The following is a 26,701-nucleotide window of genomic DNA, read 5'->3' on the forward strand; positions in this document are numbered from 1 at the left end:
AAACATAAGGATTGAGAAAATGCAACAATATTAGTAGAACACATCAGTGAAAGTTTGAGGAAAATTGGACAATCGATGCAAAAGTTATGAATTTTTTTAAATCTTTGTGTTGGAACCGCTGGATGAGGAGACTACTACAGCTTGTGAGTCATATGCGTACAACAGTATAAAGAAAATATAAAAGAAAATTCAACATATTTTCACTTTTTTCGCATAATAAAAGAGCAATTGACTTGCCTCTTTCTAAAGGCAGGGGGAATAATATTACCCATAACATTTATCGGTAACGAGTCAGGGGAATGTGTACTTTTTTCAAAAGATGGAATTTTGTGAAATTCTCTTTATATTTTCCTTATATTGTTGTACGCATGTGACATCTAAGTTATTCATACACTGCAGTAGTCTTCTCATACAGCGGGTACTGCACAAAAACTTCAAAAATTCATAACTTTTGAACGGATTGTCTGATTTTCCTCAAACTTTCAATGATGTGTTCTACTAATATTGCTACATTCTGTCAATCCTTATGTTTATGAAGGTGAACTTGTCCTTTAAGTACAAAATAATACCTTTTAAATGACATATTGGTCCCTACATATAAAGGTATATTTTTGAAGTTATGCTCAAGAGAAGCACAAATTTTCTTATTATTATCTTTATTTTTCCTGACCTTTAATCGCAAATATCTCCATTTGGCAAATATGGACTTATCGGTTTTGCGAACAAACTCTTCAACTACTCATGTTTATCTGGTCCTCTAATACTCGCTGCAACAAAGCAAACTCTAGGACTAATATTCCAACTAGAAAAGCACTTTGAGAGCGCAGACCTCTGCCAAGCAGCTCATTCCCACCTACAATGTATCATACACACATGCTGAAAATCATCCAATTTCCCATCATGGAGACCTTTGTTTACGTCATAAGCTTGCAGCTGTGTGGCGTCTCCCATGAGTAGAGCACGTGCTATATACAACGCGTATGCAAACCTCAAATATGTGTAGATTGACCTCTCAAGCATATTCCCGGATCGCTACCAAAATTGAATCATCTGTTCCTTGTGTCATTATCGCCTTTTCCTGCAAGTTTCATTCAAATCCGTTCCGAACTTTTTGAGTTATTTTGCAAACAGACAAACCAACGCCAATGATCACTTAACCTCCTCCTTCCTTCGCGAAGGTAATAATCTGAGCAAACTCTACAACTAATAATCTACGGTTGGTGAAAAGACCTGTCCCACTGAAGACTACAGAGGGCTCTCTCTTCATTCTACTTACTGCTGGTGGTAGGAATGTTGACACAGGAAGTGAATTGAGGGAAGCTCCAGTGGATGGTTGCACACACTACACTTGGACACCTGGAACATCTTGGCACTAGGATTTAATTAAAAAGATACATATTAAATAAACAACAATTCAATACCAGTTGAATGAATTCAGTCTCTCCACTAACAATCACATTATGCATTCACTCATAATTGTAATTTGAATTTTCAATGACCTTTTTGTTGTATTTCTGTATTCTTTATAATTTTTGTTACTGCTTTTTTTTGTCGGAAATGCAACATATGGAAATAGCACGGACATTTAGTATGGTGTACATGTTTAGCACACATGACAGATAATTTCATTTACATACTTACGGCAAAGTCAGGATATATGATTTCATTTACATACACACGGCAAAGTCAGAAAAAAAGTTAATTTCAAATTTGTAGGGATGATCAGTGTATCAGTGCTTGATAGATGCATAAGGTAGGCCTTGAGTTATATTCACAAATAACTTTTGATGTGCAAGTTTGTGCAGTCATCACTTTTGAAAAATAACACTTACGCTATGTAATTTATACCAGAAAGGCTTATTATTGTTTGATTGGCACATTCCAAATCATACAAGATTTGCTTGTTTCATAAAAACTTTGTGAAATCTTGGATTTGTGTCAATTCTTATGCAACTAGTGTATGCATATCTCTCTATCCCAAAAGCCATTGTTAGTTTTTTTCTAAAAAGTTCAAGTTGTTTGATGCAAAGGTTATTATTTGTTATCGTATTTATGGCAGGAACAGAATTAAGGGGATAATTTGGTCGATAGTGGAAATATTTCGAAGGTTCTGATAGTGGGTGTCTTGTGGGCTGATAAGTCTGCCTTGTAGGGCATGGGTTTAAAGGAGACCTCTGGACAATTTCCAGACTTTTACATTTTGACAACTACAGCTTACCTGGTTTTCATCTCTTCAATCTGACTCTTCATCTTTCTTGTCTCCTCGCGGTACTGTTTGATGAGACGCTCGTCCTCCGCTATCTGATCATTCTCTTGCTGCAGTCTTCGTACGATGTAGTCCTGATGGGGAAAACAAGGAAAGTAAGAGAGAGAAAGATAGAGGGTTAAAAACTACACCCTCTGTTGAACTTTGATTCTTGGAGGAGGGTGAACGAGTGAGATGGGTAAGGGACAATAGGGAAAGTGGGAGAGAAAAGAGAGAGACAATCAGAGAGAAGGATGGACAAAAAGACAGACAGAGGGATAAAGACAGATGGAGAGAGAGAATGATAGACAGATAGGAGGGCTATAGCGCACAATCAATGCTATGAAATAATATCATGTATATCCGTCAACTCTCTCCAGCTCTTTTCTTCCTCACTTACATTCAAACTTAAAAGATATAATTCTGGAATTTCTAGTTCAGATTACAGTTCAGATTACAGTGAATAGGCTTTTCAGTTCTGATTATCTGGAGGTTATTATGAGATGAGTATAGACATGAATTCCATGAGATTTAGAGACATAATGAACAAACAGCTGTTGTATATACATTTGAACTTGATGAGAAAAGGCATAAACAAACACTATTGCAGCATTTAACTCTCTAAGGGGGATATCCAACTGAGAGGTGAATGTTTGCAAATGTAGCAAATTCTTTATTTTGTCAGGGTTCAAAAACAGTTGCGATCAAATTTGCAAACAGTTTTCGTAGTCACAATCATAGTGCTACCCACTTACGAAGTGTTGGACAGACTCTATGTATAGTTGGCACTGTGTCAACTCAGTGCCGTATATAAATAGAGTCTGGACAACTAATAAATTGGACGCCATGTCATTACCGCGCCTATAATGTGATAGAGGGCTAGCGTGTACGCTCAGACGTAACAATATGACCAAGCCAAATAAGGTGTAGTTACCAATGGGCACCGCGTAAGAGCGCACTTTAAAGGGGTGGCTAGTAACTGATCAGTGGGAATCAGTGGGAATGCTGAGGGATGATTGTTCCAATCCTTGTGGGATTCATTTTAGAGTACACTATATGTGACTCTGCACCTCAAAACAAACAAAAAGTCGCCAGACATGAATTTTTAGTTAAGACGATATTCTGAAAGAGCAGACTTTAAGCTTTAAAATGATGTATAACTCAAATCAAATGGACTCCCCTTACCTATCTAAATATTGGAAAGAAAGCACAAACTCAGCAAAAGTGTGAATTGAGAAAAGAGGCTCTGAAGTACAGTGTCTATTCAAGCGCTTAATCTTTACCAAACCGTGCTGGCTGTGCGATGAATGGGAAAAAAAAAACCAGGAAGCAAACCACAAGAGTAACAACAATGAAGGGATTAACAGATTAAATTGAAATTAAACATGCCTCATTAACACATTCTGTCCATAATTAATGCCAACTTTCAAAGCAGTAGCACTATCCTTTCAAAAGTTATTAGAGTTGAAAGTGAAGAGTGTGGACAAGGTTTTTCAGATATGAAAAAGGGATTCTAAAGACACATATAATCACACTATTCTACCAAAAATGTTCCAGATAAACTGCTAAAAAAACACACGTTCCTGCCCGTTTTATGATACCAAATTTTAGCATAATGTAAAAGAAGACCCGCTCTTTCAGAAAATATAAAAAAGCCAAGTTTGGCTAGGTTGACCCATTTCACTTATTTTCAGTCCTCACGCAAAATCAGTATGTGCGACTTTATGTTCGTTTTGAGATGCACTGTCACATATATCTATTCTTTTGTGAAAATTATTTGCTTCAGAATGGTCTCATATTCAAGTAATGTGCAGTTTAATGTTTCAAGGTTAGCATGCCTGTACAGTGATGGGGCGATTGTTAATGGGCATTCCCACTGATCAGTTACTAGCCATCCCCTTTAAAAAAGACATGGATCCACAAAGATCACGTGACCAGTTTTGACCAATCACAGGCTTCAAAACTCATAAGCCAAAAACCGAGTTGGCCAGACTCTCTTTATATACAGCACTGTGTCAACTGTTTCAACAGCGCCCTCTGGAATCTCAGGTACATTGTATGTGTGTCTTTAAGCGAGTACAACTCTATGATGCAAGAAACCTCTAAGATCAAAGGAGTTGAAATTCTTTCACATAAGACCAACTGACCTTGATGACAGATAGGGTTGCCGTGGAATTGTGAGCCAGGGTCTGGATGACCAGTAGAGGGGGCAGCAGGTTCCGCCGGTCAATCTGGGACAGGACCTCCACGATGAATGGCTTGCAGTTCTCTTCCTTAGCAGCAAAGTAGGACAGGGCCTGGACCCACAGGTTAGGATCCTGGTTGCTGGAAATTTGAATATTTGAAGACAAGTATTCACAACAACAGCATGACTTATTACTGTTCCTGTTATCTCTTTAATCTATCTATTTAGTCATGTTTGTATCAATTTATTAATTCATTTACCTAGCTTGTCTTGCCTGTGTGCATTCAATTTGCAATCTCCTGCTGAGCAGTTTACATGAATGAGATGGAACTTTAAGATTTTGTACTGTTGTTATTCTGAAACTAGACATATCGCTACGGCTACTGATATGCCTCCGCCATAATGCATGGTTCTCCTAATAGGTCTATAGTACAATGTCTTGACAATGTGTGATGACAGTTTCACACAACTGGCAAAATATTAAAAGGACAGGTTTGACACAAATGTGCTGAATGTTCACTTTCCTAGAACTAGGTTCAATTGGATGAATGATTAAAATGTCAGAGTGCAGGTATTTGGGGAACTGATGATTTTTACTTGACTTTTGACCCTTTTATAAGTTTATGCATTGAGTAATTTTCAAGGTATTGAGGAAAAGTATAATTTCAGTATCAAATGGGAAAATAGCATTATCTAGACCTGGCCTTTGACCTTTGACCTCACAGTTCCAAAGAGAATCACTGTTAGGTTGAACATGCATAAATATGTAAGTTTCATGATGATACCTGGAGTTACTTTCGAGATATGGAGGAAAAAGTGCAATTTAGCACTTTCACTTGACCTTTGACCTTTGACCTTTTGGCAAGAAACTTCCCCCAAAATATATATTGGGTAATACATGCCATACATCAAGTTTAAAAAAAAAAAACCTTCAGGCATATTGCATTCTAAGGAAAGTAGTGATATTTTGAGGAGTTGACCTTGACCTTTGACCCCCTGACCTTTGACCCACGACCCCAACTTCCCTAGATAATCACTGCCCATCAGTACAAGCATATATACTAAGTTCCATGAAGATACCTTGAACCATTTGCGAGATATGGAGAAAAACATGAAATTTCAATTTTTTTTTTCACAAAATAACCTGTGACCTTTGACCTTTGACCCTGTGACCCTAAAATCCACACAAAGTATTATCCCCCAAGGATATACCCTCATACCAAGTTTGATGTAAAACCACCACACGGTTCTTGAGATATCGACAAAAACAAAACGGGACGGACGGACGTACGGACGTACGGACGTACGGACGTACGTACGGACGGACGGACGGACGGACGGACGACCCGAAAACATAATGCCTCCGGCCACTTCGTTGCGGAGGCATAAAAACAAAAACGAAAACAAAATGCCTTACAACATCTTGAATGTAAGATGTACAGTACTTCTAGCAGGAAAGTAGAAAACTTATCTACTTAACCTGGCGTTGTTGGGTACATCATGGGCACTTGTATGAAATTAATTCAGTAACATAATTCAATATCAAAAATAAAGCAAAAGGGGGCTAATTACCCATATCTCTTGCAGGCATCAATGATCTGATCATAACTGTTGTGTTCCATGTGATAATGTAATATTTGCTGGTACCTACAGGTAAAAACAAAACAAGGAGAACATGTAAAATCAAACGTTCCTGTTTGCCAATACAAAATGCTTTCCTTCCACTTCGACACACTGAATTTACATATCAAAATTGGGGTAGGAGATACACTCTATACAGACATGTTTGTGCAATACAAAATTAATACTTGTGTAAAACGCATTTGTACATTCATAAACGGTATGTGCTAAATTAATCTGTGCACAATGTACAGTCTGTATATAAGGCTTTTTTTTTTTTAAATACCATATTCTGATGTAATTCAGATAACCCTTGCTGTAAAACAAAGCTATCTAATATTAGTATAGCAACGGGTGAAATTCTAGAGAAATTTGGTCAAAAATGCAATAACACGCACAAAATAACTGACACATCCTATTTGTAATAACAGAACTCATGTTATGTTTTGATAAAAACATCTTTCCTGGTGTTCATCAAATCACTGCAAAAAGTATGACACTTATACATGACAGGTAACTATCTGAATCATCAAGAATATCATACTGTAGTTCCACTTTGTTTAATTCATATTACATGATTCACATACAATAATACACAGTCAAAAAGAAAGTCAGTGAAAGATGAAAGATACTATGCACTGAAAAAAGGTTGGAGCTGGAAGGATACAGAAAAACAGAGAGACAGAGACATACAATGTACAGACAGACAGACAGACAGACAGACAGACAGAACTAGAAATGTCGCTACAGCGACTGGTTATACCCCCGCCAAACAACATTTCATAAGCTTTGGTCAAAAAACTGAGGAAGTAGTTAAATCCGCAAGATCTTTCCTTGATCTTCTGCCATTAATATGCCGTTACCATGGCAACGTACTTTCGGGTACTGTCGAAAAATGCGTCTTGCACATCTACAACCAAAGGCACACATCTGTACCAAGTTTCATGGAAATTGGGCAAAAACTGAGGAAGTAGTTTGCAACACAAAATTTTCCATCATTTTGGCTCATAATATGTGAGCTGTTACCATGGCAACATACTTTTTGTCACTGTCAAGAAATGTGTCATGCTGACCTATATCCTAAGACAAACATTCAATATGAATTCCATGAGAATTGGAAGAACACTGATGAAGCAGTTTTGCCATGAAGCATTTTGCCCTATATTTTACCAATAACATGCCGTTACCATGGCAACGCACTTTTTGCCACTGCGGAAATATGTGTCTTGCACATTAACATATTCAGATGAACATCTGTACCTAATTTCATAAAAATTGATCAAAAACTGTGGGAGGAGTTCGCGACGCAAGATTTGTAACCATTTTTGCCCATAATATGCCGTTACCATGGCAACGTACTTTTGGGTACTGTCAAAAAATACGTCTTGCACATCTACAACCCAAGGCACACATCTGTGCCAAGTTTTATGGGAATCGGTTGAAAACTGAGGAAGTAGTTCGCGACGCAAGATTTGCAACGGACCGACCGCCCGACCGCCCGACCACCCGCTGATTCCCATATACCCCCTTCAAACTTCGTTTGGCGGGGGTATAAAGAGAAGAGGAGGACTTTGGTGTGTGAGATTAGGTATAGTGGATTCACTAATGATGACTTTGAGTTTGAATGACTTAATTAAGACTCAAAGTGATGGGACTTACAGCTGGGCCTTTTCATACAGATAGAGGATACCCTTCTGGAAGCTGTGCATCTGGCAAAGAACCAACGCTTGGTCGATGTCGTACCGTGCCTGAAAGAGAGAGAGACAGAGAATAAAACAAGAGTGAGAATAAAAAAAATCTGAGGATAAAAAAAGGAATATATATTTTCAGGCTAAAATGATGTAGCAGGAATTCAATTCTAATTTATTCATACAGACACGGTATCATCAGCACAAATATACAAATATATTCCTAAATAATAGCACACACACACACACACACACACACACACACACACACAAAAAAAATTGGATGGCCAAAGGGAACAATTGGTATAAATTCACCACAAGAAAACTATGTCCATGTTAATCATTATATTCTACATTTAATCATGATAGCAAGCAGGTAATGGAAGATATTCCATTCTCTATACAGTATTTCAAACAAAAACATGCTTTGAAACAGACATTTTTCACACAATGATTAACCAGTTGAAGATTAATCCCGAGTATACTCGTGCTGGTGTCTATTGAAAATGCATGTTATAGCAAAATCAGCACGTCATCAATGGGTTAACAGGTATTTGACTTTTGAAACACATGATTGATAGAGGCATTTTGCACAATCAGTCCACCATCCAGAAGTGCCACATTCACTACTGCTACTTTAGTTTGACCTCTGACCTCTCCCGTTTGCAGCAGTCCCATAGCCTTCTTCTCCAGGATCAAGCGAGGGCGTCGTTCTGCCTCGTGAGCCATGTCGTGGAGGTAGAGCTCTAGCAGCGTGTTGTAGATCTGGCTTGAAGATTCTGTCTGCACCTGTGATATGAACAGCAGTGGATGACGTCAATCAAGCAACAATTTCCAGTCAGAATTGAGTGAGAAACATCGAAATTGGAATTGGCAGATATATTTTCATTTGGTCCTCTTTGAAGTTTTTAATGTGTTTATAGTCTGGTGTGAAACCAAGCAACTTGAAGCTTTTCTGATTTACTAACACATGAAATGTCAAGGCATGATACTACACATATTTCACACCCATTTCAGGTTTGCAGTTGCTGAATTGATTTCAAACTGATAATTGACTATCTGAAGAATCTGACATTTCAACCAAACTATGGTAAGTCTGTGTGAATATGTATTGATGCAATATCTTGGTCTTTACATTAAAAGTTTGTTTATATGAAATTTCTTCCAGGAAAATGAAAGGAGTTATTGCAGAATAGTCTACAAATTTCTGTTCTACATTTGTTGCCATATGTACACCATGTGAGATGTCAGGTTATAGTGAAGATGAAAGCTGACAAAACTGCTTCAATAGAGCAAAACATTGACAGTCTAAGCACTGACAAACACAATGATTTCTCTTAGAAGAGAAAGTGCTTTCTAAAAAGGAAGCAGGCAAATATTCTGTAACATTTCTCATTCTGCTCTGGGACAAAATGTGCCGACAGTCAGCAACATTAAGATCATCAAAATTCATCACACTTGCCGATTATGATATCTACGTAGCAAAAACATTTCCATGTTGACAGAAGTAGCTAGATCCTCAGGGAATAAAAAATCTCTTGACACAACTACACTGGAGCTGAATCTACAGCTGTAGAAACCTACGTACCTTGATCATGTGCTCCAGAAATTCCATGAGTTGACTTGAGTTGTTCACAAATATATGGATGAATTCCTCCACGGAGGCACGCTGTATCGGGGGTGGCATGCCCCCTCCTAATGTCGACGGGTCAACCAATGGTCCTGAAATAAAAGAGAGAAAGGAACGGATATAAATGCTACAAACAAAACAATCAAGTCTAAATGTGAGTCAAAAGACTCTTGATTGAACAGCTTTTCTCCACTAAGCCTCTTCCAGTAAACACAATGGACATGAAACCAATTAATCTATCATATTTTGGGGAATTCTGCTCCAGAAATTATTATCCTGTCATCATCAAATTTTTACTCTGCCTCAAAAAAGAACTAACAATAAATATTACAATTCATAGTATTATAAAGCAGGGCGTGCTCATGCTCCATATTGCCCCCAAGAGTCATGGTTTACAAACATGTTTGATTTGAAAACAATTGCGTTCATGCAATTTTTCATCAATCAATGTGTATCAAACGCCATTTTGAAATGCATAGAAAGGAGCGTTTTGAATAATAAATCTGCCAGAATCAGCTTTGCTGAAATTGCACAAACACAAGAGTTTTCAGTCATGATTCTTTGACATCATTTCCTGATGTGCTTCCAAGTTCATGGAGAACAAAGTCAGAAAGTGAGCGGTGAGACTGACCTATACTTCCTAGGTCAAACTGCACAGCATGCTGCGCAATGACAGACCTTAAGCTGAGGCAGAATCAGCATCGACGAAACTTGTATGAATGCTCCCTCACAGTAAACATGTTCCATGTCAGCATTTTTGCATTATGATTCATGTCAGCATTTTGAATTATGATCCATGTTTGCATTTCTGCCTTGAAATATGGCTTGAATGTAGCCCAGTACCATCCCACCGAAATGTGGTTTCCTGTGACCTGATGAAGTAAGCTAACACAAAACTGTGAATCTATTGAAGTGACTTACTATCTGCAGGTTTGTAGTCTGTACACAGGACCTTGAGGAAATCGGTTGCCTCCTTGGGTACTTCGGTCATCAGGGTTTTACCACACTTCTTCATGTTGTCCATGGCCTGCCGGAAAGAAAAATTATATCAGTAAGCTAAATGGAAAGAGAGAATTGTGGTTCATGGAAAAAGACATCATACACAAAGAAGAAAACACATAGATATGGAAGGATGACAGATACTTCAATTTAGGATTATAGAAAAGTTATTACTAAAATAAAGGAGATAAATAAAAAAAGATATAGAAAGATAAATACCTATGTACATACATATATACATAAATACAGAGATAGATAGACAGACAACCAGTCAGAGTAACAGATGTGCAGGTAGGTACATACATGTAGATAGATACGAGATTGAAAGATAGATAAATAGATAGATAAATAGATAGATAGGTAGGTAGATAGATAGATAGATAGACAGATAGATAGATAGATAGATAGATAGATAGATAGATAGATAGATAGATAGATATATAGATAGACAGATAGATAGATGGATAGATAAATAGATACTAGATTGATAGATAGATGGATAAATAGATAGGTAGGTAGATAGATAGATAGATAGATAGACAGACAGATAGATAGATGGATAGATAAATAGATAGATAGATAGATAGACAGATAGATAGATATATAGATAGACAGATAGGTCAATCGATATATAGGCAGATAGATGGATACATAGCAAAGCAAATAGGTGGATGGACCGACAGATATATTGATGACAGATAGATAGATAAATAGACAGATAAATGGTAGATGGATTAATGGACACGTGGATGTATAGATGATAGATTCATGATAGATAGATAAATTAAAGATGGATTGATAGACAAGATTCAATCAATGATTATGCAAAGATCTGCACTTTCCTGGTTTTACTTACACTGTACAAGCAGAAATACAAGGAAAGCAATGGCAGAAAAGTTAGAGACACTTGGTCATGTGATGGGACACCTTACCTCATGGAAGTCTAGAGTGGCGATGTAGCTGAGGGCCTTCTGGTAGTCCTTGATGTCTTCAAGCTGTACCTTGAGGTACCAGTCATGCTGCCTGTGTTTCTCGGCAAGGAAGAGGGCGTGCCTGAAGTAACCTGCTTGGCGACACACCTTCATGGAGCAGAGAGACAAAAGGTGGCGAAAAATGCAATGCTGATAACAGGTCTATATCACAGTTGTTTGACATTGATGGCTTGAAGTTGCTTTTCTTGCAGAATATTGATGATGATGATGATGATGATGATGATGATGATAATGATGATGATGAAAAATAATGATATAACCACAACCAAATAGTGCATACTATTTTTTTTTGCAAGTACATGTACTCTATGCACATGGCATAACATACTAGAGAAGTAGAAGTACCAATAAAAATATAGTGTTAAATGGAAATGGGACAAGTTCTTGACATCAGGACTTTCTCACCCCTTAAAAGAAACTACCCATAAAGGAATATCCGCCCCATGTACTCCTCTAGTAGAGAAAATAGTGAGCATTAGATCTGTGACACAAATACTAAGACGGCACTAAATACTAGTAGGCAAAAAATGATGTTCTACACATGCGCGAGACAGTTGTTTCCATTGTCCAACCCGGGAGGCTGCGTCGTCTTTGCGTTTGCATCATAGATCTAAAGCTTGCTAATAATGAGATGTTTTAAACCTTAATAAAAAAGAAACGAAACAAAAACAAACAAACACACAGACAAATGTATCTAGTAATCAAGGACAATCAACAGTTATTCTAATCAAACACTATTTCCCTTCACTATGACTACTTATCTTTTCACTTTCAATCAATAAAACAACCTTGTCAGTATTCAAAAATGAACAAAACACATATTATCAGTTAATTATTACTTCTACATGAAATAAATGCAACTAAATAAATCTTTACTTTAAATGCAAATAACATGATTTAGACAATTCCTCATGGCATCATAAGAAGTATGGACTGATTTTAGAATGAGGACATTTGATTTGTTTTCTTTCAATACCTTTATGGCTGTCTCCACATCAAAGTCTACTGACTTGTCATCCTTGGTCTGTGAGAAAAGAGAGCACACAAGTTTGATTACAGTAAGGATTTGAAGGGGTCGGTGCAATATAGTGCTAACCCACACAATGGTCATTTTGAGATAATCGCTGTTAAATGTTTGGAAAGTCCATACATTGTAAATTGATAAAACAAAACATGAATGCATGCATTTCTTACCATCTAATTGGTTGAATTCAAATATGATATTTTCACGGAGGTTAGAGTGAAGGATAAGGATCAGGAAAATGCATGTAACTCAATTTTGACAAAAGTGTGGTTAGCACTATATTGCACCGACCCCTTCATTTCATCATGACATTACTCAGCTTATAATGCATTTCAACAAAAGAATAAATCACAACAAAAGAATAGCTAACAATCAAAGAGGACCAGGATGGCATCTAATTCTGAGAGAGAAATTTCTCGAAAGCAGGCATATCTGGCTCCATCACAAACAACCTGCTCATCTTGGGGAAGATTAGAACACATCAAGAGACAAGTAAAACAAGTGATAGATCCCATTTGGGACCAACCACATCTAGGAAAGAGATCTACATGATAAATTACAAACCAATGAGGCTCATTCTGTCCTGAACTCATTGAAGACTAGTCTGAAGTATACTCAAGCACCTGTCCACAGGAAACATGTGTTAAAAAAAAAAAATAGCCTGCCTCAACAAGTGGTAATATTGTGTACATTAACCTCGTCAAAGTTAATTTGGGTCTGTTTATACATGATATATGATCCCTCCTTATACTTGCTTGGCTCCTTGCTTGGATGACACTCCACCCATCCCTGGTTTTTCTTTTTGTTGTTGTTGTTGTTATTGGTGGTGTTTTTTTGTGTCCCTAGCCCCCCCCAACCCCCCTCCCTCCTCCCCCCTCCCCCCTCCCCCCCCCCCCCCCCCGACAGTGAGTGTTATGTTAAATGTCTGTAGTCCATGTAAGTGTCTGCTTACCCTGTAATGTTTGTCGTTTTGCCTCTAACAAAGATTAATTCTTCTGCGATCAAAAGCTCAGTCCCCTTTGTACTCTACATTGTCATATCATCCTACAACAATAGGTTCTACTCCCTCCCCATTCCCACCGCACACAATCTCTCATTTTTCACCCCTCCTTGCTGGTCCCCTACCACACCCCATCTCTCTCTTTAACCCTCCTTGCTGGTCCCCTACCACACCCCATCTCTCTCTTTAACCCCTCCTTGCTGGTCCCCTACCACACCCCATCTCTCTCTTTTCAGCCCTCCTTGCTGGTCCCCTACCACACCCCATCTCTCTCTTTAACCCCTCCTTGCTGGTCCCCTACCACACCCCATCTCTCTCTTTAACCCCTCCTTGCTGGTCCCCTACCACACCCCATCTCTCTCTTTTCAGCCCTCCTTGCTGGTCCCCTACCACACCCCATCTCTCTCTTTAACCCTCCCTGCTGGTCCCCTACCACACCCCATCCCTCTCTTTAACCCCTCCTTGCTGGTCCCCTACCACACCCCATCTCTCTCTTTTCAGCCCTCCTTGCTGGTCCCCTACCACACCCCATCTCTCTCTTTTCAGCCCTCCTTGCTGGTCCCCTACCACACCCCATCTCTCTCTTTAACCCCTCCTTGCTGGTCCCCTACCACACCCCATCTCTCTCTTTTCAGCCCTCCTTGCTGGTCCCCTACCACACCCCATCTCTCTCTTTAACCCTCCTTGCTGGTCCCCTACCACACCCCATCTCTCTCTTTAACCCCTCCTTGCTGGTCCCCTACCACACCCCATCTCTCTCTTTTCACCCCTCCTTGCTGGTCCCCTACCACACCCCATCTCTCTCTTTTCACCCCTCCTTGCTGGTCCCCTACCACACCCCATCCCTCTTTTTTCACCCCTCCTTGCTGGTCCCCTACCACACCCCATCTCTCTCTTTAACCCCTCCTTGCTGGTCCTCCTTCTACACCCTACCATGATGAACTCATCCAATTTGTTGGTGTCCTTCAGCTTGGTGTAGCAGTTGAGGAGCAACGTGGTGTGGTCCTCATTGGCAATGGCTTGTTTGTGGAGTTCCTGTAAGTAGGCCGTCAAGTTATGGATCCTCTGTGCATCCAGGAACTTTTCAAAGTATCAAAGAAAGACAGGTTCATATACTATGAATAAAATGCCTTCTAAACAGAACTAAAAAAAACCAACAATATAAATATACATAATCATTGTCTTTGTTTACCTCCAAACCATTGAGGATATCAAAATTTGTTTTAAGTACTTGGGGATCGTGGCAGTACTTCATCTCAAAAAGTCATCTTTTTCCCAAAAAATGATGCAGTTGCCATGGCAATGGCTTATTAGATAAACTCAAGCAACATATCTGGTACATAAACATCCAGCTGTGAAATAATTACACTTTTGTAGCAATTGATGTATGAACGGTGGAGTGATTACAACAAATTTCTCTTTTTTTTTTATCTTTGCAAAGTTACCATGATAACATTTGTTCTAATAAACATATAATGTCCTATTTATTCATATTTGAGGTCATGTGCAACAAACCAGCAAAGGCACACAGACACAAATAAAACTTAGCACCTAGTGTTTTGATTATGCTGTTTTGATATTTGTTACAGACATGCTCAAGAGGGAACAGTAGTTAAGGAGTAGCTGATAGAGTTAGATAAGGTAGTGGGCTGTTTCAATAGCTGAAAGCTTCAGTACAGTCACTACAAAGCCTGAACAATTGAATGCGCCAATCCCACCAATAGTCCGATAAATCCATTTCTCCTCTCACCTTCCTGATGACATAGGAAGGCTCCAACCGACCGATCGTCTTCTTATACTGGGCAATGGCCCCATCGTGGTCACCCTTGCTATAGAGGTGGTCGCCGTATTGGGTGAAGATGTCAATCAGGCCGTCGTAGTCGTAGTGCTGACTCTTGGCAAGGCTACCGCGGAATGGGACAAGAGTTAAAGTGAAAGGTCAGGTTGAGTCCCAAAGAATACAATCACCCACACAGAGTTATTAAAGTTCTCTCAAAATTGGACATACAGAAGATAGTTATGATATGTTAAAGTTTCACACACATTTTTGTAAGAGAGTAATATTGGTCACAACACATCATGCAAATTTTATATACTAGATAATGGCATATCCTCACAAGTGTCCTTGCTGATCTGTTGTCAAAATCTTCATATTTTTTTGTTTTGTTCTGGTTCAAAGAAATGAAAAAGAATTAAGTACGCTACATTTTCAACATCCATGGGGTTGTAATAACTGACAACTGACAAATATTACTTTTAAGGGAGAGGAGGTGCCGAATTATTTGCCAAAATGTGATTTCTATAACATTTTGATGTTGTTGTTGTTGCACAAAACCAATGAGGAACCTGTGGGGTGACAATCAAGAGTTTATGCTCTTGAGGTAAAAATGATTAATTGATTTTGGGGTGCTCTGAGTGACTTACTTGATGGCCATCACATAGAGGTTCTTCTTGAATAACATCTCCAGCTTGGTCTGTGTGTCCTTCTCTTGAAGCTGGTATAGCTGTTCACATCAAGAAAACCATCACAGATGAGAGATAATGGGTGTGCGTACTGTATTAGCATGTCTCTTACACTTACCACACAGGCCTACTCTATTCACAAACTATGCAATTGCTATTTCCGTTTCTTGCTGCAAAGTAAGATGTATTTTGCTTGCATGAAATGAATGTAGCACAGTTGCAAACCCACTTCAAATCACTTCATGATGTGGCAGATGCATGACTGTGCAGCACAAAATCTTCTGACAGGAAATGTTACCTGCAGATTTATGAACAATGAATCATCATACAATTTTTGTATCTGTGAGGTTATACCACAAATTCTCCACCTGAAGAAGCCATTGGTCAAAAAATGAAATGAAATAAGATAAGAATGACCTTAAATTAGGCAACCGAAAGGTGATAGAAAGCATTTGTTGGATCATTCATTCAATTCGTGGCTGTCATGGGTATGGACACTCATGAAAGTTTGTACTGTACAATCTCTCCCTACCTTCCTGTCTCCACCAAGGACATAGAGGGAGCCCCACTCCTGGATTACATCCATGACCTCAGGCACAGGAGCAGAATAGGCTGAATTGAGAAAACAGGAGAGAAGAAGATGCTTACAAGAGAAATGGTATCAGATTTGGGCAATTAAATACTTTCTAAGTGACTTATCACCTCTAACCACACAAAAAGTTTAGACAGACAAAGCAACTGTCAGAGACAGTACATATCTTTACTGTAATGGATTTACTGTCTGAAGGCACAAGATCAAAATACACTATGTTGGGAAAACAGGGGGAAAAGACAATCACAAGCAAAATTGTATCAAATTTGGGCTTGTAAAATATTTTCTAGCTGATTTATCACCTCTAACCTTACTAAATGTTTAGAAAGAAGCAACTGCCATAGACAGACATATGTTTACTTCGGTGGATCACCAACTCAGCAGTAGAACAGTAAAATCATCACCTATAAACTTGTTTTGGATGTCGTAAACAGTCACTATATCCATCATTCGAGCCACTCCTTCCCTGCAGAAATATGAGAGGAACATTTCAAAATTTAACAGAAAACAGCTTTTCAATGTAAATCTGCACAAGACATCCAACATACTGTATAAGCTTACAACTTTGTTTTATACAATTAAAATGCTATATCAAAGTCTGCCAAGAACAAACTTGTGCAAATTTCTGTTTTGTGTTTTAGAATTGCAAATTATTGTTTTATCACACATGTACGTGCATCTTGACAAGTACATTAACTCTATTAACCCATTCCATACTGAATTCTGAAATGCCCATACACTTTAATATTGTAAAACACAATATTTTCGCGGCATGAAATTTTCGCGAATTGGAGCCGACGACCTTTGTTGCGGCATTAAATTTCCGCGAGTTGCCCATAATATTCAATGTGTATAGTGTAGACAAGAACTTTCACGTGCATTTTAATTTCGCAAATCTTGGCTCTCGCGAAATTCCCAAAATTAAAATGCACGCAAACATTCCTTGTTTTACAGTACATTGTAATACGCAGGCCACCAGGTTCCTGTAAAGAACAGCTTTACGGAGCACTGCAGTGATAAAGTTAGTGCATCGACGGTCCAACCCATGGAAATTTGCTTTTGAATGCACTGACTCAACTGGAACACCTTCTTGTTTAACTCTTACTGTGCTTGCTCGTCAATGCACATGCATGCTGAAGTGCTTTGTTCACTGATAGGTACACGTATTTGGGAATTAATTGTCAATGAATACAGATTACTGAATCCCAATAATTCCTATCATGTCACTTTGATCTTCATAATGGAATGTGGCACATCATTATGTCTGCGTGGGCTTGCTAACTTTACAACTTGGTTATTAAAATTGGAGAAATTACTGAAAGCTGATGACAAAAAAAAAAGTTAGGCTAGATAGGCCAAGTGCCTATACACACAAAGAGTGAAGTCCTCACCCAGCAATTTGCCGTGGCATGGTCTTGCTGTCTTTGGTGACTACCACCAGGTAGCCCCGGAACCAGTGAAGGATGGCTTTACGCCCCTCGAAGGCCAGGCAGGGACCACGCCCGTCTGTCTGGTAGAAATATACCGCCTGAAATGAAGACAGGTAGAAATATGACAAGGCAAGGGAGAGAATAAATGATAACTGGTAAAGTAAAGAACAGGAGAAATGTGATGAAAGAGTTGAAACACAATGTCTCCATGACAATTGGTCTCAAACCCACTGGTGTTGTACCTCATTGTTGCACCTCAAATTCTTTCTCAAAGGCAATATTCCAGTGGAATTGTGTTCTTTGCCCATGCTGCTAGTGTAACACTCCATATGCGAACAAGGAACTTTCAAACTGAAAATGTGAATTCATGATCACTAATCACATTTGATAAAATGATCATGATTAGTGATGATGCAATAGTACCTGGATATGGACTAAAAGAGAATAAAATGCACTGTGGAAATATTATCATCTTTTACTGAAAATCTCTTCAGAAATAGCAATAATACTTTTTGAATAAGATCACACCTCATTCCAACTGCTGATAAACTTGAGTTACTGGAAAGTAGCATTCAATTGATAATACATCATGACTGAGAAAAACCTTACAAACACCCCTTACAGTGCATCAATACATATGGCAACCCCTACCTCATTCTGCGCACTGATAACCATGCTTGGTGGCATACGCCCATTGATAATCTGCATGGGTGTTCAGAAACTGACTGTAAGCAAATTAATTAGATCATGGTATCCCACTCTTGTTATATGTCACAATGACCCTGCTGTGTAAATATTCCATCATCAAATCTAATCTATGCCACGGTAAACTTTGTTTGTTTATTTGCTTGCTTGGATATTGTGCATTATAGTAATAAAACTGTGTGGCAACTTGGCTTCTAAATGTATGAGCAAGTAAAAGGGATAAGTCCAATAGTGCTCACATCACTCCTGCCGATAACGAACTGGTTGTCCTGAGTTGCGTCGCTCATCACGGCGCAGCGGAGTGGGCAGCCATGATTATCTAGAGTGTCCTGTGCATCAAACCAAGAAAGATTCATTCAAGTTACATTCAGTCAATAATGTCATACAAATCGAAGCACAACACTGAAGAAAAAGAAATGACAGCAACAAGTCTGATATGCACATGTTTCTTTGAACATCATTAAATCAAAAGCAGTCAACATACAAATTTCAGTGAGTTTGTGATACAGGATGATGAAATGACTTTACATAAGAGTGAATCAGGATGTAATGTTAACATATCAACATCTTTTAAACAAAGTAAACAGGCATTACACACACTGGTGTTGAAAAGGGGTTAACTCAAAGACAGAAATATGCAATTGTTTTACAGGTTGACATGTAACATATAATACACAGACATATATGCATATACATTGCATTTCTCCCCTTTGGATTTTTACTTATATATCGATCCACTTCTATATAGTATGTATTGTCTTTGTTTTTTACTTTGCGTTTGTTGGTTGATGCTCTCGCTTTCATTTTGTCCCCACATCTTTGTACATCAGGTAAAGAGCTTGCTGTTTGTTTAGTTCCCCCCCCCCCCCCCCCCCCCCCGTTCTCTTTTTGCTGTTTCTATTTCACTGCTTTCCTATTCTTTATCCTTCTGCTGTTCTTCATCTTGTTTGATGCTGCCTCCCTATTCATCTTATATCCTTCACAGGTTGCCCCCTTTGATCCTTGGGATCATCACTGACCCTCCTCTGCCTTTTGTCTGTCCACCACCCTCCTGCTCTAATCCCCCTCCCTTACTTGTTGTGCTCCTTGCCCATGACTTCCAACTCACCCCTTTTGTTTTCTTTGTTCTGTGTCCCCAGCCCTCCCATGACTGTTCTTGTTGTGTGTAGTCCTTATATGTGATTGCTTTCCCTGTCTGTTTATAATTTTGTCTCTGACAAAGATTCTGCTTGGATCGAAGGCTCAGGCCCCTTTTGACTCCACATAACATATTGCACAAATTAGGAATATATGGTGTTGGCTTATGAATTGGGTGGAAATTAGTATACTAGACACAAAATTCTACACATATTTAAAAAGTCACATACTTTGACTTTATTTGGGGTAATTTGGCTGTAAGATCATAGCCTTACGGCAATGGCATCTATATGTCAAATATCTAGTGTTTAGCATTTGGTATGGTCTCAAATTTACTTCAGGTTTCTTGAAATATCAATGCTTTTGACTCTCCTTTGTGCTCCACGTTCACACGCCTCACTAAGCTACCGGCTTGCCAACTGCACATATTTCACTCAAGTGCCCAACCCTGCCCATACTGATCGATGAATTGTTATATGCACTGCACATGGAATGAATCATAGCAATAGCTTATTCATATAAAGATTTCCATTGCCTCAAGCGCACAATTTTCTCTTCAACTTTCCTGTACTCCATTTCTCGCATGAACGCTTCTATGAAAACATACATGGCTTTGAAAACCAGAATGCTTTCCAAACTTGTTCAAGTGCTGAAGTTTCTGAATAATACAGCACTCTGTGGCACTAAGTACACAAAGAGTTAATATAGGAAAGTAGGAGAAAGCTCACCACTCTGACGTCCTTTGACCCAATGTGACAGGAAACGACTGTTTCCTCCGTGGATATAAATAGAACATTACTCCGCTGGGAGTGTCTGAAGGCAAGACCAGTGACCTGAACACGACCTTTGTACACAATCTTGGGGGATTTGCTGTGCCTGCAATAATTCAAAAAATCAGAGCAAATGACAAAATTAAATAAAACTTGACACATTACCATTAATCTAGTGTAAATCACACTTGAACTATAGAGAAAACATGTAACAATTCAAAACTTTTCACCAAAATCATCACATTTCACATTTGTATTGGTTGACCTCATTGTCCATGATGAAAATTCTTGGTACAATGCATAGTACAATTGGCTTTTATTAATTCCATACTGTATTCTGAAATCCCCATAGATTTAATATACAGACCATGAGGTTCCCGTATGGAACGGGTTAATATTTGTGACTCTATCGTCTATTGCAGTGAAAGCTTACTTACCACAGCACAGCATTAATTTTCTTTGTTACTATGAATCCCAAGATATTTGGTGGCTAGATTTCTCCTTCCCATACCTGTCTCTTGTAACGTCTCCTTTGAAGAGTGTCACGCTGCCATCCTGGAAGCCGATCGCCATCATGTTCAGGTTTTCGCTGACCGCGATGGCCGTCACGTTGGAGGCAACGTTGCTTCCCGGCAGGGCTCTTGTGATGCGGGTGCACGATGGGTTGTTGGACTTGTCACGCTGTGAATAAATGGCAATCAGAGATCCGATGTCACATCGGATTTACATATTCATGGCGCAAAGTAGTAAGTTACTGTCTATGTCATACACCTTGCAAGAATCATGATACACACATCACTACTTGTAATTGACAATTTTGCAAATGCCTAGTTAAATTTGCAATTGAGAACAATACTTATGGAATGAGAAATATGAATCCCTTTTAAGAGGAGCAAAGTTTGAAATATTTTGGTACGTTGCTCATTTAGCAAATATCAGTCAACTTATGAAATCAGGCAAGAAATAAACATGTGACCTGTAAGGCATACATAGTATTTATCGAATAGTCTCGTATGAATCTGATCATGTAGTAACCATATTTGATAGCATTATCCAGTATTTCCCATTTCTTTTTAGAAATGTATTTTTTGTTTCAAGATATTCATGCTGAAAGACAAAATCAATCTCAGATAAATTTGGTACAAGGTTTCATGTAAAAAGTCTACTGACCAGTCATTAATTGATTGATTTTTTCCTTCACCTAAGCAGCTACATTTGCTGCATTAAAGACTGATCTGCATTTGCACACATACACTGTACCTTTATCATTATCAATAAAATCTCATACTTCTGTATTGTGTCCAACATTTCTGTATGGAACAAGGAAAAGTAGAAATTACGCGGTGCGTAAAATATGTCCCCGCCGGAAGTAGCATTTAGTAGCAAAATGTACAATATCGGTAAAAAATCAAGGTCAAAGGTCAAAGAAGTCAAAGGTCAAAATTCTGTGTAGAAGTTTTGAAGCCCTCACCTAGTGCCATCACAAAAAGCAAACGGAATCGAAATCGGGTTAGAAATGGCAAAGGAGTAGCATTTTGTAGCCAATGTACAATATAGGTAAAAAATCAAGGTCAAAGGTCAAAGAAGTCAACGGTCAAAATTCTGTGTAGAAGTTTTGAAGCCCTCACCTAGTGCCATCACAAAAAGCAAACGGAATCGAAATCGGGTTAGAAATGGCGAAGGAGTAGCATTTTGTAGCCAATGTACAATGCAGGTCAAAAATCAAGGTCAAAGGTCAAAGAAGTCAAAGGTCAAAATTCTGTGTAGAAGTTTTGAAGCCCTCACCTAGTGCCATCACATAAAGAAAACGGAATCGAAATCGGGTTAGAAATGGCAAAGGAGGAGTATTTTGTAGCCAATGTACAACATAGGTCAAAAATCAAGGTCAAAGGTCAAAGAAGTCAAGGGTCAAAATTCTGTGTAGAAGTTTTGAAGCCCTCACCTAGACTGTAGTGCCATCACATAAAGCAAATGGAAATGAAATTGGGTTAGAAATGGCAAAGGAGTGTTTACTTAGCATTTTGTAGCAAAATGTACAATGCAGGTCAAAAATCAAGGTCAAAGGTCAAAGAAGTCAAAGGTCAAAATTCTGTGTAGAAGTTTTGAAGCCCTCACCTAGTGCCTTCACATGAAGCAAACGGAATCGAAATCGGGTTAGAAATGGCGAAGGAGTAGCATTTTGTAGCCAATGTACAATAAAGGTCAAAAATCAAGGTCAAAGGTCAAAGAAGTCAAAGGTCAAAATTCTGTGTAGAAGTTTTGAAGCCCTCACCTAGTGCCATCACATAAAGCAAACGGAATCGAAATCGGGTTAGAAATGGCGAAGGAGTAGCATTTTGAAGCAAAATGTACAATATAGGTCAAAAGTCAAGGTCAAAGGTCACAACTGAAATTCTGTGTAGAAGTTTCAAAGCTCCCATGTAGTGCTATCATATAAAGCAAACAGAATCAAAATTGGCTCATAAATGACAGAGAAGTAGCAAATTGAACATTTTGATCACACACGGACGCACAGACAGACAGACAGACGGACGGACAGACACACGGACACACACACGTACGGAGCCCGTTTCATAGTCCCCTGCTCGAACTCGTTCGGCGGGGACAATAATACTTCTTGCAATTGAGTTGTGACCCATGCCAGCTGGAGCAGTTCGGAATATTTCATACTTCTTAATTCTAACTAGTGATGAAATGTCCTTTTGCACTAGCATCTCTAGCTCAGGCAAATATTAGGGTGGAGGCTAGTCCGACCAGACGCCATGCAAAGCATGCGACACTTGTGCACATTGACAGAGCTGTGTAAAGTAAAGTGGAGGAAAAATTTTACCAGCGAGAACAGGCCTGGAAAGTTATTCTGTACAGACTACACAGCACCAAACAATGGGGTGTTTCCTTATCTTTTGATAATGACAAGTTAAAGGTGCATGGTCCCGGTGTTTTAGTCAAATGCGTCCCCGGGCGCACGGCGCAAGTTTCCTATAGAGACCTACGCTATCGACTCCTCTTTAGCGCTTACGCTTTGGCCCACTTCCCCGAGTCCGAAGAAGTCCGATCCACTGTAGTCAGTGGTCCGATCACAGTTTGGCTCATGATTCGGCTGAGGGGGATGACAGCTTTAGCAAACTTCTTTTGTGATGTCATAATAACAAGCACATATGCACGCACCCTGGCATTACTACAGACTGCGTGATGCGCAGAGAAGACAACGAAGGCAACGTTACTTAGCAACACCTAAGCACTTTACTCTTGATGACAGCTCAACTTCGGTAATCTTCGTATCAATGCTAACGGTGATCGGCAGTATCATCAACAGCGCCCTCTACACTACCGGGACTATGCCTCTTTAAGCAAGAATGATTTCATTGTATAACTCACCTTGTCAAGGTTCCATACTTTGATGACAGGATTTATACCAGGCTCATCTTGCTGCAATGAAGGCAGAACACGAGAAGCAACGAGAAAATACTGAAAAAATATTGACCTCTACGAGGATTTCATCACCAGTTGGTACATATGGCTTAAAAGTAACCAACTATCAGTGAATGGGGATTGGGTAATCTTCCTAATCCCTAATCTACAACAATGATTGTCCAGTGAGAATATGGCACAACTGTTTCATCAGACATCTATGTGTCACAAATTCTACTGAATATCAGTTTTATCACTTATATACTGTATCTTACTTGTAGAATACAGGAGTGTATTATTAGCATACTACCCTGAAGAAAAGGATTATCAGAAAAACATCTAAAAAGAAATATTTCAAAAAAATCTAATTTCTAATAAAATTTTATTGAATTACATGTGTTGATCATTGTACAAATATTGATGAGTTTGACACTTGGATCTCTAGAAGTGAATGGACAAAGTGTAGCAACGCTAAACTAAATCTGTCTTTGAGACTATATAAGCCTATTAATTTTACCTTTTAAATATTACATAAGACTATTGGCATCTTAGTTTCACCTTAAAAGTGACTGTATACAGAACATATTAAGCAAGCCAAATTTTGTACCAATCAGGGCATCCCAATACTGTATACGCCATATACTTCGCGAGTCTAAGATTTCACGAATCGGGAATTCCTGGCAATTTCGCGAGTGGTTATATTCGCGATCGTAGAGTCCTGTACTACAACGGAGAAGTGTACACGCGTTCGTTGTACATTCACATCGGGATCAGAGTCAATATTTTCGCGTGTCTTTAATTTTGCGAATAGCACCTGACTCGCGAAATTCGCGAAAATAAAAACCTCGCGAAATATTAGGCGTATACAGTACTTAAGAGAAATTAACAGTCATGGCGTACAGCAATGGACAAAGAAATGTATGTGTGCACATCGCATTCATGACGGGATCAGACTTATATCTTTGTGTGTTATCGAATTGGCAAATAACACCAGGGGGGCATTTCATGAAGCATTTTGTCCGGCAAAGTTGTCGGACAAATTTGCTCTCAGCCAATCAGATGCAAGGATTTCAGTAGCTTGTAACTGTTTGTCAGAAAAATATCCGACCAAACTGCTTCATGAAATGCCCCCCAGATGCACAAAATTCTCAAAAGTAAAAACCTAGCAAAATATAGAGCATACACAGTACTGTATATGACCCGCATTAGTTTACATTAGTAGTGTTACCCCAATTGTGAAGATGATGTTGTGCTGTTTGAGCTGGAAGATGTGCGTCACTCTCAGCTCAAACGCTTTGAATCCGTCCAGCTCAAGGTTGCGGTCCAGGAAGAGGAGGTTGCCCTCGGAGTCGCCAAGGGTCATTTGGCCACGCCCACTGGCACATGCTGTGATGTCAATGTCCTGGGGTGATGAGCCCAGAGAGCGAGGGAAAAGATTGGGAATTTGCAAACTACGAAGCAGGATTTCTCTTTCTTGGCTTGGAAAGAGTGTCTTTTTGAATCTTTTACTATCTGTGCACAAATTCTTAACATAGATCTCAAGAAAGTCTTAACCTATTGAAGATGGATTGATTTTCCTGAAACACACATTTCTCATTTACCCCAGCCCGAGAATACTCAGGACTGGTCTTCAACGGGTTAAAATCCTCAATCTGCATGTAGAGGATTACGATGATAGTGTTTATTGAAAATACAGACCATTGGCATTTACACATCATGGGAAACTTGCACAATTTTTATCACATTATAATAGCAAAGATACAATTTTGTATTATTACATCAGTTTTCAGACAGCTAATTACATACCAAAATACAATGTATGTTTTACCCTCATCTACAAAATCATTAGATATCACAGACAATTCTTCGAAATATGTCCAGTGCAAACATGCAGAAGTATCCACTTTTAACTCAAGTGATTATATCAAAACAAAACATACCACAGATATATATAACAGTAAACTACTGTATTCGAATCATGGGCATCTCATTTTAAATAGTCATATTTCAGGAGATTATTATACATCAACACCGTAATATGCACAGAATTGAAAACTGAAATGAAAAAAGTGTCTAGAAAATTAGACAAATAAATTTAGGTAAATACTGCAAGGTACAACTATAGGAGTACTTTCTACTGAAACATCAAAAACAAGAAATGACCAGCAGCATGAATTAGAAGTATGATACAGTAATGGCAACACTGTACAAGGATACATTCACTATACATGACACTGCAGCAAACTAAGTCATACGTTGTACAAAAAATGGATGCCACATGCATTGCGTCATTTATTATCAAAAACAATTTGGGTGTTGAGGCTGACTTACCTTTAATTTTGAAAATATTTCTGTGCTTTCTGGGTATTTGACCACCTCCTTCTCAAAGAAGTTGAATCTCCTCCACTAATAATTAATCAAAGAAGAAGATTAGCTATAATGCAGAATATGATGGTGAAACAAAAAAGATGAGTAAATTTAATAAAAAGTAGGACCGTAAAGCAAAAGTGCCATGTACAAGGTTAGACCTCCCGTGCCAAAATTAAACCACAGGCAAACGCATACGGGTAGGTTTTACATGTAGCACTAGCTGGCAGTCAAATTTTGGACGCCATTATGGTCGAATCATGGGCAGCTTGCTTTACTTCACATTAAATGAAGTCCAGGAAATAAACTTGTTAAAATTAACATCAAAGGAAGATGAAGCATAGTATTGTAATTGTTAATTGGAATTTTTTATCGTTAGATGTAAGTCTTTTTATTTAGGGCCTAAATTTGTTGTTTGTTGATCTGTCGATGCACACCTAGCT

At 38.7% G+C, this 26,701-nt stretch overlaps 1 protein-coding gene across 1 annotated transcript in view; it reads right to left on the minus strand.

The window, feature by feature from the left end:
• The window catches only part of LOC139716024 (vacuolar protein sorting-associated protein 11 homolog), a 36,406-nt gene that overhangs the window by 6,684 nt on the left and 3,021 nt on the right, over window positions 1–26,701 (minus strand). Inside the window, exons 2-23 of the mRNA XM_071627581.1 lie at window positions 26,223–26,297; window positions 25,120–25,293; window positions 23,859–23,909; window positions 20,992–21,161; window positions 20,439–20,586; window positions 18,813–18,902; window positions 17,830–17,966; window positions 16,843–16,904; window positions 16,379–16,458; window positions 15,808–15,887; window positions 15,134–15,287; window positions 14,317–14,463; window positions 12,336–12,383; window positions 11,300–11,446; window positions 10,290–10,395; window positions 9,327–9,460; window positions 8,393–8,527; window positions 7,710–7,798; window positions 6,003–6,077; window positions 4,393–4,570; window positions 2,219–2,340; window positions 1,277–1,372 (exon numbers count right to left, since the gene is read on the minus strand). Of these exons, the coding sequence (XP_071483682.1) occupies window positions 1,277–1,372; window positions 2,219–2,340; window positions 4,393–4,570; window positions 6,003–6,077; window positions 7,710–7,798; window positions 8,393–8,527; window positions 9,327–9,460; window positions 10,290–10,395; window positions 11,300–11,446; window positions 12,336–12,383; window positions 14,317–14,463; window positions 15,134–15,287; window positions 15,808–15,887; window positions 16,379–16,458; window positions 16,843–16,904; window positions 17,830–17,966; window positions 18,813–18,902; window positions 20,439–20,586; window positions 20,992–21,161; window positions 23,859–23,909; window positions 25,120–25,293; window positions 26,223–26,297 (2,498 nt within the window). The remainder of the gene's footprint in view (window positions 1–1,276; window positions 1,373–2,218; window positions 2,341–4,392; window positions 4,571–6,002; window positions 6,078–7,709; window positions 7,799–8,392; window positions 8,528–9,326; window positions 9,461–10,289; window positions 10,396–11,299; window positions 11,447–12,335; window positions 12,384–14,316; window positions 14,464–15,133; window positions 15,288–15,807; window positions 15,888–16,378; window positions 16,459–16,842; window positions 16,905–17,829; window positions 17,967–18,812; window positions 18,903–20,438; window positions 20,587–20,991; window positions 21,162–23,858; window positions 23,910–25,119; window positions 25,294–26,222; window positions 26,298–26,701) is intronic.

Source organism: Diadema antillarum, unplaced genomic scaffold, assembly GCF_040938485.1.
Source record: "Diadema antillarum isolate AM-2024a unplaced genomic scaffold, OU_Dant_1.0 scf00000060, whole genome shotgun sequence".
NCBI lineage: Eukaryota > Metazoa > Echinodermata > Echinoidea > Diadematoida > Diadematidae > Diadema > Diadema antillarum.